Genomic DNA, 14,371 nt, shown 5'->3' on the forward strand with positions numbered 1-14,371 from the left:
GGTTTAAGAACAGAACCTATGTTCTCCTAATTCTAAAATCACAAAGATTCAACAAAAACAGTGTTTGTCAAAGGAAGATACACTGTTAAACTACTGGTTGGGATTGGACTATTTCCCCCCCCCCCCCGAGTCAAAAGGAAAGAGTAACATATACATTTACTTAATGGAATGTGCCTAAAATAGTATATTTTTCTCATAGAACCTGAGCCAACAGAAGAATACACTGAACCAAGTGAAGTTGAATCAACTGAGGTACTATTCAGTGGAAAGATCGCAGTCACTATTTTAGTTTTAATGCCACTGTCTGTCTTTCATACCTTTTTTTTTTTCATTTTTATTTTAGTTTGTAAACAGACAGTTCATGGCGGAGACTCAGTTCAGCAGCAGTGAGAAGGAACAGGTAGATGAGTGGACAGTTGAAACGGTTGAGGTAAGATGTCTTATGTGCTGCTGGTAAAATTGCAGTCCCTGTTTTCACTGACTCACAACTCTTCAAAACATTCATAATAGATTTTAATGCAAAAATAACCTTTTTACCAGTCTTGAGCTGGCCATATTTTCCGGTATTGTGTACCCAGCTCGAAGATCTCTATAGCATTAACCTTGCATGTAGCTAAATCTCAATGGTGAAGTTCCTTTAGTAGTGTAGTAGTAGGTTTAGGAGGTGGAACTAGAAGAGTAACAAGCAGTTTTAAAATTGTCACTGATGCATAGCCAATGTAAAACTTCTAAATTGTAGTTACAGCTATTGACAGCATTATGGAGCTGTATTGCTTTATGCAGTTCCCTGGTGATACAGCTGCTAATTCCACATGTAAACTCAACCACAGTTTACATTGCCTGCTGGCTGTTCACAAGTCTGCTCAGACGTAGATAAATCTATATGTACTACATATATTTTTACTTCTAGAAGAAAAGTCATACTTAAAAAGAAAACTGTTAATGCATTATTCATTCTTCATACAAGTCATGAAAATGAGTGTTCAGCTTTAACACTCTGTTTTGCACACATGAATTACAACACTAATAATAAGAATTTTACAAATACTGTGACTTACATAGATTTATTATCTAATATTTAAATCCACCACTCTACTAAAACAGAGGCTCTTTACACACATTTTCATGTATTGGAGAGAATAGTTATCCACTGTCTTACTTCATAACTTCTTGATCAGTGGATTTAACATGAACTTACTCCATCCATTAGGGGTGTGTGTGTGTATATATATAATATGAACAAAGTAATCTTTCAGTGTATATGACTGGATTAGTGCTTGGTTCAGCTTAATCTCATGCAGAATCAAGTTCCAGAGCTGCCCCCTTCCAAGAACATTTTTATTCCCTTTGACTCCATGCGGTGTCTTCCTTGCTCTTTCAGCCTTGAGATGGAGTAACTGCCTGTCACTGCTTCAGGATTTCTTGAGAAAAGAGGAACCATCTTGATATGTGCTCTGCCAGATATTATAGCCAGTCCATCAGAAATTCATGATCCACAGATTTATTCATGGCTTTCAGAATGAACAGTACTTAGAATGGATGTGAGACACCAGTCTATAGCTAGAAGATTTTTCATTTGTATAACTGTGCTGCTGACTGTGCCATATTCTGATGCTTAAATCCCATTCCTTGTCTTAAAAAACAAAACACCCCCCCCCCCATATATTAAAATTAGGGCTGTCAAGCGATTAATCTGTTTAGTCGTACGATTAAACAATAATAGTATAACATTTATTTAAATATTTTTGGATGTTCTCTACATTTTCAAATATATTGATTCAATTACAACACAGAATACAACGTGTACAGTGCTTATATTTTTGATTATTTGCACTGTAAAAAAGCAAAAACGAAATATTTTTCAGTTCACATAATACGAGTACTGTCATGCAATCTCTTTATCAGGAAGTTGAACTGAGAAATGTAGAACGATGAATAAAAATAAAACAGTGTAACATTTTGGAGCTTGCAAGTCCAGTCAGTCCTACTTCTTGTTCAGCCAATTACTCAGACAAACAAGTTTGTTTACATTTGCAGGAGATAATGCTGCCTCCTTGTTTACAGTGTCACCTGAAAGTGAGAACAGGCGTTCACATGGCACTGTTTTAGTTGGCGTCACAAGATATTTACATGCCACATGTGCGAAAGATTCATATGTCCCGTCATGCTTCAGCCACCATTCCAGGGGACATGCATCCATGCTGATGATGGGTTCTGCTCGATAACGATCCAAAGCAGTGTGGACTGACGCATGTTCATTTTCATCATCTGACTTGGATGGATGCAACCAGTAGAAGGTTGATTTTCTTTTTGGTGATTCGGGTTCTATAGTTTCCGCATTGGAGTGTTGCTTTTTTACGACTTCTGAAAGCATGCTCCATACCTCATCCCTCTCAGATTTTGAAAGGCACTTAAACATTGGGTTGAGTGCTGTAGCTGTCTTCAGAAATCTCATGCTGCGTTGCGTTGTCAAAATCTGCAGTGAAAGTGTTCTTAAAATGAACTTGTGCTGGGTCATCATCCGAGAGTGCTATAATATGAAATATATGGCAGAATGCGGGTAAAATAGAGCAGAAGACTTACTATTCTCCCCCAAGGAGTTCAGTTACAAATTTAATTAACACACTTTTTTTTATTGAGCGTCATCCACATGGAAGCATATCCTCTGGAATGGTAGCCAAAGCATGAAGGGGTATATAAATGTTTAGCATACCTGGCACGTAAATACTTTGCTATGCTGGCTACAAAAGTGCCATGCAAATGCCTGTTCTTGCTCTCTGGTAAATGATAGGGCTGCATTATCTCCTGTAAATGTAAACAAACTTGTTGTCTTAGCCATTGGCTGAACAAGAAGTAGGACAGAGTGGACTTGGGGTCTCAAACTCAGTTTACCTTAGGGCCAGTGCCAGTCCTCAAATCCTCCCAGCGGACCAATAATGTCACTCATGCCTCCCAGAACCTGCCCCCCCCCGCCCCCGCCAAAAAACTCCACCCCCCCCCACCTGCCTAAGGCTCTGGGAGGGAGTTGGGGTGAGGGAGGAGATCTGGGGTAGGGGATTGGGGTGCAGGCTCTGGGAGCAAGTTTGAGGGGTATGTGGGGGGGGGTGGAGGTGCAGGATTTGGGAGGGGGTGCAGCCCTTACCTGGGGATCCAAGACTGGGCGAGCTGCGGGGCCTCCGCACGCTGCTGCCCCCAGGCACTGCCCCTGCAGCTTCCCATTGGCCGCAGGGGTGCTCAGGATGGGGGCAACGCATGGAGGCACAACCTAGTCCCTCCCCACTGTGGGGCCACAGGGAGGGGCCGGCAGACACCAGGAGCGAGCAGGCAGATGCTGCTCTGCTCTGCTGCGCTGCCGGGGCCCTGGGTCATTGTAAATTGCCTGGGGGGAGGGAGTGCCCGGGGGCGGCACGTGGGGCCAGTGGAGAGACCAGGCCCCAACACAGCTGAGCCCTGTGGGCCGCAGATGGCTTGCGGGCTGGGAATTTGAGACCTCTGCTCTAAAATCTTAGATTGTTTTGTCTTTGAGTGCAGTTATGTGACAAAAACACCCTACCGTTGTAAGTTTCGCTTTCATGACAGAGATTGCATTGTAGTACTTGTATGAGGCGAATTGAAAAATAGTATTTCTTTTATCATTTTTACAGTGCAAATATTCGTAATAAAAATATGCACTTCGTATTCTGTTGTAATTGAAATACATATATATGAAAATGTAGAAACATCCAAAATATTTAATAAATTTCAATTAGTATTCTATTGTTTAACAGTGCGATTAAAACTGATCAATCGGTTAATTTTTTTCAATTGAGATTAATTTTTTTGTTAATCGTGTGAGTTAACGGTGATTGACAACCCTAATTAAGATGGCAGCAAGGTTGAGTATGAGTAATTTGGAATTTAAAAAAGTTAGGATTTTATACCCAAAACAAGAAGCATAAACCCAGGAAATTGAGTAAAGGTTTAACTTAAGTTAACCAAGCATTATGGTACAGTTGGACTCTCAAACAGCTCTACACAGTAGTGATGCTATGCAAAGCTATACAATTATGATAAATTTTAAAATGTGTAGTAGTCCTACATGAAATGATTTTTAAAGAACCTTTACATATTTTTTCTCATGGTATCACTACTGGGCAGTTAAACCTGGTCTACAGCTGCTTTGCATTTCCAGAACAACACAAAGTGGTAGGAAAGTAAACCCTAGTCCTCCTGCCCTTTAAGTACGTGCGTGCGCGTGCACCTCCCCCAGCTCTCTCCTGCCCTGTGTGTCAATCTGGTTCTGTGGGGTAGTTTATGGAAAGAAATGTTGAAGATTAAGGGTCACATCGTTCCATTCTTCGTAATTGTATGTTTTTTGCTCTTCAGTAGAGAGTAGTAGACACAGACTTCCTCAGAGAAGTTCACAAAGAATGGCCCTCTTTTTAAAATGGCCATCATTTCCCAATGTACTCCATGGGACAGAGGTCACAGCTTCTCTTGGCGAAGATAGCCACTATTATGCAATGGGAATTAAGCCATTTTTTTATCAGGGAGGATGCCAGCCCTTTTGCTCTCAGAAGTCGGCATCCATCTTAACTGAGGGCCGCCTGTTGCTTTGGTTGTGTTGAGAAATATTTGATGTTTTGAAAGGAGGCAATTCATGAGTTTCTCTGAAGGAGAAATGTTGACTTCTGAAGGAAACGGTGTGGTGGTGGAAATGACCGTGATCTTAAATTCTCTCTAAAAACTACTCATTACAAAGATATACTCAAGATTTACCCCTCTGCAAATTTTTGTATGGCTTAAAAAATTAGTGCCTGAGCTAAGGGAAATTTAGTTTAGGTATTGGGCAAATACCTAACTATGAGGCTAGGCAAGCATTAGAACAGGTTACATAGGGCTACAGAAGCTTTAAGAAATAGGTTAGACAAGCATCTGATAGGATTGGTGGTAGGCATACTTCATCCTGCCTCATAATGGGAGGCTAGATGACTTCTTGAGGTTCCCTCCAGCATTGCATTTCTCTCATCTAATTCAGCGTGCTACATTTCTTAAAAGATGCAGTTTTAAATTTCATGCAAAAACTGTCCAGTTTTTATAGATTTGCTTAAAACTGCTTAGGTTGGATGTTTTTACTAGTCAATTTCAGACCATGGTTTTTTAGACTTATAGCCTCGTAATATTAAGCCAGTAGCTGCTAACCAAGTTTTGTGTCCGCTTTTAAAAAAATGGAATCAATTATTGTCAAAGCTTTGTACCAATATCTAAGTGAGGGGGATTCCATACTTGCGATCTTATCATTGTTTTCAAAATGTATTTTACAATCTAACTTCCATTCTCCAAACAATCTTTCTATTTTTTATTTCACACTGAACCACTCCATAATTGGCATTTTGGGGATTGTACAAAGCAAAAATTTAGAATTGGGCCTTCTAAAGTGAGAGGGAATTAAATGTAGTGTAATCTTTTCAGGAGACTTAAAAAACTTAAACAAAAAGCCCTCACTTTGGGCAATGCTTCTGAGATGGTGTTAAATCATATGTACTTATAATGGAAATTTTCAAAGGGTCTTCTTTGGATGGCCAATTGTGTGCACTTGGACATGAGGAATTTTAAACATGTGGAAGTTGGTGGGTTTTTAAATTTATTCTTGGTGCTGAGTGTTCAGTTCAGCTGGGTTCCTAGCCACTAGGATTTTCAAAACTTTACTACCGTGTGAAGCTGTGCTCTCTGGGAGCTGCTGTTGTGTTTCTGAATGCCACACTTCCCTCCATCCTTTGCTCCACGGTCACTCAAGACATCTAGTGATGTCAGATTTCTTCCAGTGGGTACCTTTTGGAATACATAACATCACTAGTCCCACAAAATTGGTGCTAAGTCTGGGTTTTTTGTGGAAGTGGAAATCGGTCATTGTTTTTAAAGTGGTATTATATTAACTTCACGTATCTGTGCTCAAATGCTGTAGAGGAATATATATATATAATATATGCTGTAGAGGAATATAAGTCAGGAATATCTGTACACTAATCAGTGCCTCCAAAATATTGGGCAGGCGCAAATAGCCATACCCATCTCTGGAAATGCTGGCTCGGTGCAGAATATCATAGTGAACTAATAATTCACATAAACTAAAAAATTGTAGACACCTAGTTGTAGCGAAATAAGACCATTTTTGGACACCATCGGAAAGTAGCTCATCTGACAGCGTTTGAGGGCGAGACAAAAGGAACTCAGCTATGAAGACACTAATTAATATTGTAATCATAGAATTTCCCCCTCCGAGAGCATGATTCTGAGTATTAGCCATCACAACTGTGAACAGTCTTCATCTTAGACAATCAGATGTTAGGTATGTTTTTTGTTCCTATAAGTATTCTTCCCTTGATTCCCTCAAGCCATGTGCACCATTTACAATGACCAGTACAGCTAGATTTCAAAGGCATTTCAGCATAATTTGATGTTGGGTCTGTTTGAAGCTGGTCTGTAACTCTTTAGATTTTGGCATTTACTAACTCCTAGATACAGAGAGGCTCTGGACAGATTACCAGTAATGATCCCAATTAATATTTGAAAGGGCCACCACTGTGTTTGGCTTCTGGGGATCAGCAGGGAATGTTCTCAAGCTTGGACACAGTTACGAGCCTCTTCTAAGACTTAACCTCTCTTGCTTGCCATCTCCTGTTGCTCAGTTATTTCATGCCTGAATGTAATCATATGCTATACTGCAGTCCTGTTACTGTGACACCCCCCCGCCTTGAGACTCTAATGTGTAAAGAAAATCCCACTGTTCTTTTTCTCCAAATGTGTGGCAGAGATCCTTTAGTCTATACTGTTTGTGTTCAGGGTATACAGGTTGCAGAGCAGACTTAAGAGACTACTGTTTGAGCATCTTAACTTGCACCTCCAGGCTTAACCATGCCTCTGGGCCTGTCTCAGAATACTGTTTGGGCGCCCATTTTCGCTAGACCAGGCTGCCTGAGACCAGAGGTCACTGCATTCTCAGGCAATTTATGTAGAATAACATCTGGTTACTTAAGTCCCTACAAAGCTGGTTAGGCCTACCTAAGATTTAGAAACCCTGTTGAAACAGACTATAAGGGCATGTCTACACTTGGAAATTTACCAAAATAGATATTCCTGAATAATATTCAGAAATAACTCCATGTGGAACTCCCTTATTGCAGAAATGAATGCCTTTTTCTGATTTAGTTTAGTGGATTAAGTTAAATTGGAAAAAAACTCTTGATTTCAGAATAAGGCCCCATCTACACTGGCAAATTTGTGCGCAGTAAAGCAGTTTTGAGCGCTATAACTTCCAAGGTGTACACGTTGCCAAGTCAGTTAGTGCGCAGAAACTGTGTAGATGCAGTGCTCTACTGCCCTGGCCTGAGGTGACCATCCTTCAGCCCCATCCCATGCATTCCTTTGCACATTTGAAAGTCCCCTTCCTGTTTGCTCGGTGATGCGTGCAGTAGTCTCAGTGCATCTTTCCAGGTGGCCATGCCAGCTCCACACAATCCCCTGCTTGGAGCAATGCAGAGCTGCTGGACCTCATTGGCATTTGCGGAGAGGAGGCAGTGCAGTCACAGCTGCGTTCCAGCTGTCAGAATTATGATACCTATGGATTTCTAGATGCATGATAGAAAGGGGCCATGACCCAGGATACATTGCAGTGCAGGGTCAAAGTGAAGGAGCCGCAGAACACCTACCACAAGGCGCAGGAGTCAAATTACCGCTCTGGTGCTGTGCCCATGAGCTGCGGGTTCTACAAAGAGCTGGACGCTATACTTGGTGGCGATCCCACCTCCACTGAGAAAGACCCTGTGGATATTTAGTTGGCTCGTGTGCCAGTCGAGAGTGGACTGATCTAGGAGGAGGCAATCTTGGACGAGGAGGGGGACCCAGAGGCAGAGGATGACTCGGAGGCCAGAGATGCATGCAGTCATGAGCTCTTTTCTCCCCTGGAGCCTACCCAGTTACAGCAGTTGGAGGTTGACGAAATGCAAACAGGAGAGGAGGCCCCTGGTAAGTGGATCTGATTTTGGGAATTGCTGAAGCGAGGAGTTGGGCGGGAGGGTTTCAGAAAGCAGGCTTGTCTCCCACCTCATGCCTAGCCTGAGCGGTGGAACAGGCTGTTGATAGACTCCCTCACTTCATGGGAATCTCGCTCAGATCTCAAGGAATCTCTCGTGGAGATACTGGGCAATCTGCTGCCACAGGTTCCTCGGCAGAGCTGCTTTGTTTCTTGCGCCATTAACAGTAACTTGGTGGGGGGACCATTGCTGCACACAGGCTAGCCGCATAAGAGCCAGGGCGGAAGCTGCAGGCTTGGAGAAGACCCTCCCTTGATTCCCTGCTCACCCTCAGAAGCGAGATGTCTTCCATAATCACCTCCTGTGGAAAGTGTGGGGAATAGGAATGATTATCAGGCCAACCTTACAGTGCTGGCTCTCCCCAGGTACCCAAGAGCCATGTGCCCAGTGTACAGCAGGAATAGTGATTTACCCTGCCCCTGTGGCTACTCATCATTTTGGGGGTCTTGTGGCTCATGTGTGCTTGCCTGGGGACTGCCAGTTAGTGATAGGTGTGTGAGTACTGGCTGGGTTTTTAAAGCACTGTAACAGTGTTGTCTGTTGCAAACAATACTGCTTCTGTAAAATGTTGCATTTAAACTTCACAGAGATGACCTTGAGATTACAGCCTCCCTCTTTGTTATTGGCGGTAGAATGGCTGCACAAAATTAGAAAGCGTCCAAGAAGAACTAAGGAGGACTTTATTTGTGAGGTTATGATGCACTTTGCTGCTAAGAAAAAAAGAATTGAAGGAGTGGCGGTACAGCGAGAAGAGGGACCAAAAGGAGAATGCAGCACACCAGAAAGAAGCCACAGAGTGGCTCTTAAGTTACGGAGCTCCAAGGTGATACTAGCTCTTTAAACTGAGCAGCTCCATGCACGCATTCCCCTGCAGCCGCGGTCGCAAGACTCTTTACCATGCCATGCCCCCAGACTGCCAACACACTCGTATCAATCTCCTGGCTCCACTCTCTACCTGCAGCATTCCATTCCTCGCAGTCCAGCAGTGTGGACTCCCACTGCACTCAACACAAATTCCTCTGCAGTTTGGCCCTGCTGAAGTACAGCACCCCCTGCATCATACTCCAAAGGAGGTTGGGTATGATCCCTGGATATACACAAATCTGTAGCCGTCCTGGGACCCCTCCTCCTCCTGAGACCTTCCCTTCCTCCATCCCCCTCCCTGCTGATGATTTTTTTCATTTGACTCTCTCTTTTGGTTGTTTTTTTTTCTTCAATAAAAGAATTATTTGTTTGAAAGCAATCTTTATTCTATTAAGTGAAAGCAAAAAGAGCACTGCAAAGCAACATACGATTATGTTAAGGCCCCTTCTTGCATCATATGCACCAGTCACCACCTAGCATTACAGGCACTGCAATCCCAAGCATAGCCACAAATATTAGTCACTTTCAGCTTCAAATTGCTGCCTCAAAGCATCCCTGATCCTCATGGCCCCGCGCTGTGCCCCTTTAATAGCCCTGGTCTCTGGCTGTTCAAACTCAGCTTCCAGGCACAGAGCCTCTGTAGTCGAGCCCTGAGTGAAGCTTTCACCTTTCCCTTCACAAATACTATGGAGCATACAGCACTCGGCTGTAAGCATAGGAATATTGTCCTTGGCCATGTCCAGCTTCCCATATAGGCATTGCCAGCAGTCTTTTAAATGGCCAAATGCGCACTCCACAGTCATTCTGCACTTGCTCAGCCTGTTGTTGAATCACTCGTTGCTGCTGTCAAATTGCCCTGTATATGGCTTCATGAGCCATGGCATTAAGAGGTGGGCGGGGTCTCCCAGGATCACAGTGGGCATTTTGACTTCTCCTGTGGTGATCTTCTGGTCCGGGAAGAATGTCCTTGCTTGCAGCTTCTTGAACAGGCCAGTGTTCCAAAAGATGCGAGCATCATGCACCTTTCCAGAGCAGCCTGTTTTAATGTCTGTGAAATGCCCATGGTGATCCACAAGTGCCTGGAGAACCATTGAGAAATACCCCTTGCAATTAATGTACTTGGTGGCTAGGTGGTCGGGTGCCAGAATTGGAATGTGTGTGCCATTGATCGCCCCTCCACAGTTAGGGAAGTCCATTTGTGCAATGCCATCCACAATGTCGCGCACATTGCCCAGAGTCAGTCTTTTGGAACAGGATGCGATTAATGGCCCTGCGTACTTCCATCAGCACAACTCCAACGGTTGACTTTCTCACTCCGAACTGGTTAGCAACCGATTAGTAGCAGTCTGGAGTAGCCAGCTTCCACAGTGCAATCGCCATGTGCTTCTCCAGCGATAGGACAGCTCTCGTGTCCTTGCGCTGCAGGACTGGGGCGAGCTCGTCACCTAATCCCATGAATGTGGCATTCTTTATCCGAAAGTTCTGCAGCCACTGCTCATCATCCCCGACGGGCATGACAGTGTTATCCCACCACTCAGTGCTTGTTTCCTGAGCCCAAAAGCGGTGTTCAACTGTCGTCAGCACCTCCGTGAATGCCACAAGCAATCTCGTGTTGTAGCTACTACATGTGGCGAGATAAATGTCTCACTCCTTGCCTTTGTAGTTTAAGGAATAACTCCACTGTCACTCGTAACGTGTTGGTCAGTGCGAACAGCATACTGGTCAACAGCTTGGGATCCATTCCTGCAGCCCGAAAGGGGCAGGGTGCACAGTACACAAACCATTGAAAGATGGCACCAAATGTAGACGGAAGCACAGTGATTGCTGGGATGCGAAGCAGTGAATCACTGGGCATTGGGACAGGACCCAGGATGCCCCATGAGGCCTTCCCACAAGTCTTAGCGGCAAAAGAGAAAGAGGTGCTCTGTGGGATAGCTGCCCATGGTGCACCGCTCTGAATAGTGCCGCAGGTGTGAACATGCTATTGCGCAGGCAGCTGTCAGTGTAAGAACACAACAGTGGTTTTCCTTTGGCGCTCTGAGTGGCACTGTAACTTTGCAAGTGTAAATGCACCCTGAGTGTGCCCACATGGAGAGTTATTCTGGAATAACTATTTTGTAAACTTCCAGGTGTAGATGCTTCCTTAGTCTCATTGGTAGACAAATAACTGATTTTTGTATTTCACCTGTCAAAAACAATGCACCATGATGGTGCGTGGATGGATATTGAATAATTGAAGTAATTGTAATGGTTGCTAAACCTTTTGTCACAGCAGCATTCTTTGAGCAGTTCATAGTTCTGAAAAAAGCAAAGGAAATGTATAGAAAAATAAGGCATTAAACCTCCTAGGAAACCTATGTACTGGTAATAGAGGCCCTTGTGCTGGCATTGTAGAAAGATACAGTCATACTCTTTTCCAAGAACTTGGAGTTGTTTTGCACTTACTAGTTTTCCAAACCTTTGTCATCAAAGTTCCAAGTTTTTACTCTTTTTGATAAATTGTTTCTGATATTCTCAACCAAATATGTAGATGAAACCCATGAGCCAATTGTTACTTCGTCACTAGGTTGTAAATTCACTCCAGCAACAACCACAAGCTACATCTCCTCCAGTTCCTGAACCCCATGCTCTCAGTACTGTGACTCAAGCAGACCCTCTTGTTAGGAAACAGCGAGTACAGGACCTTATGGCACAGATGCAGGGCCCATACAACTTCATGCAGGTATGTAGTTGCTCTGCTGTGGTGAACTGGTTTAAGAGGGACACTAAACTTTCTTACGTTTTGTTAGTAATGCCTCAGTTATCCAAAATAAAAATAATAAAGCCATCTAAATAGTAAAGAACAGGTTACCTGCTTGTCTTTTGTACTTTGTTCTATTTGCCTATGAAAACAAGCTGACATAGTTAAATTATCTTTCAGTGGAGTATACTTCATAGTTGTGAGGTAAGTTCCGTAATTTTGGGGTTGTCAGTGGTGCAGGAGAATCCTTGAAATCTTAGTTGATTTTAAATATATTGACATTCCTATTTTTCGTTTAAAAAAAAAAAAAGACCAAATACTTGATCATAACAATCTAATTTAATACATTTTTAATCCTGTTGAATTTTTCTATTAGGATTCCATGTTGGAGTTTGAAAATCAGGCTCTTGATCCTGCCATCGTATCAGCACAGCCCATGAATCCAGCACAAAACTTGGACATGCCTCAGATGGTTTGCCCTCCAGGTTTGTAATGGTAAATCATAAAACTGCATCTTGGGGGAGGTTTGCAAAACTAACTTGATTTCAGTCATTCCTAACCCTGCTATCTCTAAGGTTAAACCCACTTGGTGTTCAGTGAGGTCATTATGTGATTTTCATGGAATACAGCTGTGCTGCAGAGCACTTTGTAGACACCTAGTAGTCTATTGCTCTAATTTTCATTTTTGGCATTGGTGTATAAATTATTGCCCAAACTCTCTGGTAATTGGGTGTCCTTTCAATTATTTGAGCATAAGACCAAGCGTTTGGCTCGTGAAGGACATGTCACTGTGCTTAGGCTAATATTTCTGGATTTAGTGGATAATTCTGACCTTAATTTCTGTGCCTCAGTTCCCTTTCTGTAAAATTCAGATAATACTCCCTCATCTCACAGGGGTAATCAAAAAGTACTTGTCACTCAGACACTATGGTGATGAACACCATAGAAAAGCCCATGTGAAAATTTAATAATTCTGTTTTCAGAGCAGGGTTTGATCAGTGTGCAGTAAATAAGGCATGGGGTCACTCATTAAATGATAAGGAGAAAACAAAATATTGAATAATTGCTCAGTTAAGTGAGTACTATCCATTCTGTGCTTTGAGTCAGGAATCCTTTGTGGGGTGTGAATAGTTTGTGACCATGTAATTAAAGACTCTATCATGTATATGCACAAGGGGGCTGAATTATAGTTGCACAAGCAACATTAATTCTGACATTGCCTAACCTTTTTGAGTGCTTAACTTTAGGGCAATAATAGAATCCCATTTATTTCAATTTTTTACGTGTTTTCTACATTTACAAATATATTGATTCAGTTACAACACAGAATACAAAGTGTATAGTGCTCACTTTATATATTTTTGTATTACAAATATTTGCACTGTCCAAAAAAAAAAGTATGTTTCAATTCACCTAATACAAGTACTGTAGTGCAATATCTTCATCATGGAAGTTGAACTTACAAATGTAGAATTATGTACCAAAAAAAAACCTGCATTCAAAAATAAAACACTTTAAAACTTTAGAGCCCATGAGTCCACTCAGTCCTACTTCTTGTTCAGCCAATCGCTCAAACAAACAAGTTGGTTTACATTTGCAGGAGATAATGGTTCCTGCTTCTTGTTTACAATGTCATCTGAAAGTGGGAACAAGCATTCGCATGGCATTGTTATAGCTGGTGTTGCAAGATATCTTACGTGCGAGATGCACTAAAGATTCATATGTCCCTTCATGCTTCAACCAACCTTCCAGAAGACATCCATCCATTCTGATGATGGGTTCTGTTCATTAACATCCAAAGATGTGCAGACTGACGCATGTTCATTTTCATCATCTGAGTCAGATGCCACCAACAGAAGATTTTTTTTCTTTTTTGGTGGTTTGGGTTCTGTAGTTTTCGCATCTGAGTGTTGCTCTTTTAATACTAATGAGAGCATGCTCCACACCTCGTCCCTCTCAGATTTTTTGGAAGGCACTTCAGATTCTTAAACCTTGGGTTGAGTGCTGTAGCTATCTTTAGAAATCTCACATTGGTACCTTCTTTGCGTTTTGTAAAATCTTCATTGAAAGTGTTCTTTAAATGAACAGTATGCTGGGTCATCATCCGAAACTGGTATAACGTGAAATATATGGTAGAATCCGGGTAAGACAGAGCAGAAGACCTACAATTCTCCCCCAGGGAATTGAGTCACAAATTTAACTAACACATTTTTTTAACGAGCATGGAAGCATGTCCTCTGGCATGGTGGCCAAAGCATGAAGGGGCATATGAATCTTTAGCGCATCTGGTACATAAATATCTCATGACGCTGGCTATAACAGTTCCATGTGAATGCTTGTTCCCACTTTCAGGTGACATTGTAAACAAGAAGCAGGCAGCGTTATCGCCTGCAAATGTGAACAAACTTGTTTGAACAATTGGCTGAACAAGAAGTAGGACTGAGTGGACTTGTAGTAGGACTGAGTGGACTTGTAGTAGGACTGAGTGGACTTGTAGGCTCTAAAGTTTAAAATTTTTATTTTTGAATGCAATTTTTTTTGTACATAGTTCTACAATTTGTAAGTTCAACTTTCAAAATATTGCACTATAGTACTTGTATTAGGTGTAGTGAAATACTATTTTTTTTACAGTAAACATTTGTAATAAAAATGTAGAGTGATCGCGGTATCCTTTGTATTCTGTGTTTGAAATTGA

General features: G+C 42.2%; 1 protein-coding gene across 4 annotated transcripts in view; it reads left to right on the forward strand.

Annotated features, from left to right (window-relative positions):
• CAPRIN1 (cell cycle associated protein 1) overlaps positions 1-14,371 on the forward strand; it is an 86,575-nt gene that overhangs the window by 48,208 nt on the left and 23,996 nt on the right. For all 4 annotated transcript variants that reach the window (XM_048852219.2, XM_048852221.2, XM_048852224.2 and 1 more), the window contains exons 8-11: positions 200-252; positions 344-430; positions 11,503-11,658; positions 12,053-12,161. In XM_048852219.2, coding sequence (XP_048708176.1) covers positions 200-252; positions 344-430; positions 11,503-11,658; positions 12,053-12,161 — 405 coding nt within the window. The remainder of the gene's footprint in view (positions 1-199; positions 253-343; positions 431-11,502; positions 11,659-12,052; positions 12,162-14,371) is intronic.

Source organism: Caretta caretta, chromosome 6 (genome assembly GCF_965140235.1).
Source record: "Caretta caretta isolate rCarCar2 chromosome 6, rCarCar1.hap1, whole genome shotgun sequence".
Taxonomy (NCBI): domain Eukaryota; kingdom Metazoa; phylum Chordata; order Testudines; family Cheloniidae; genus Caretta; species Caretta caretta.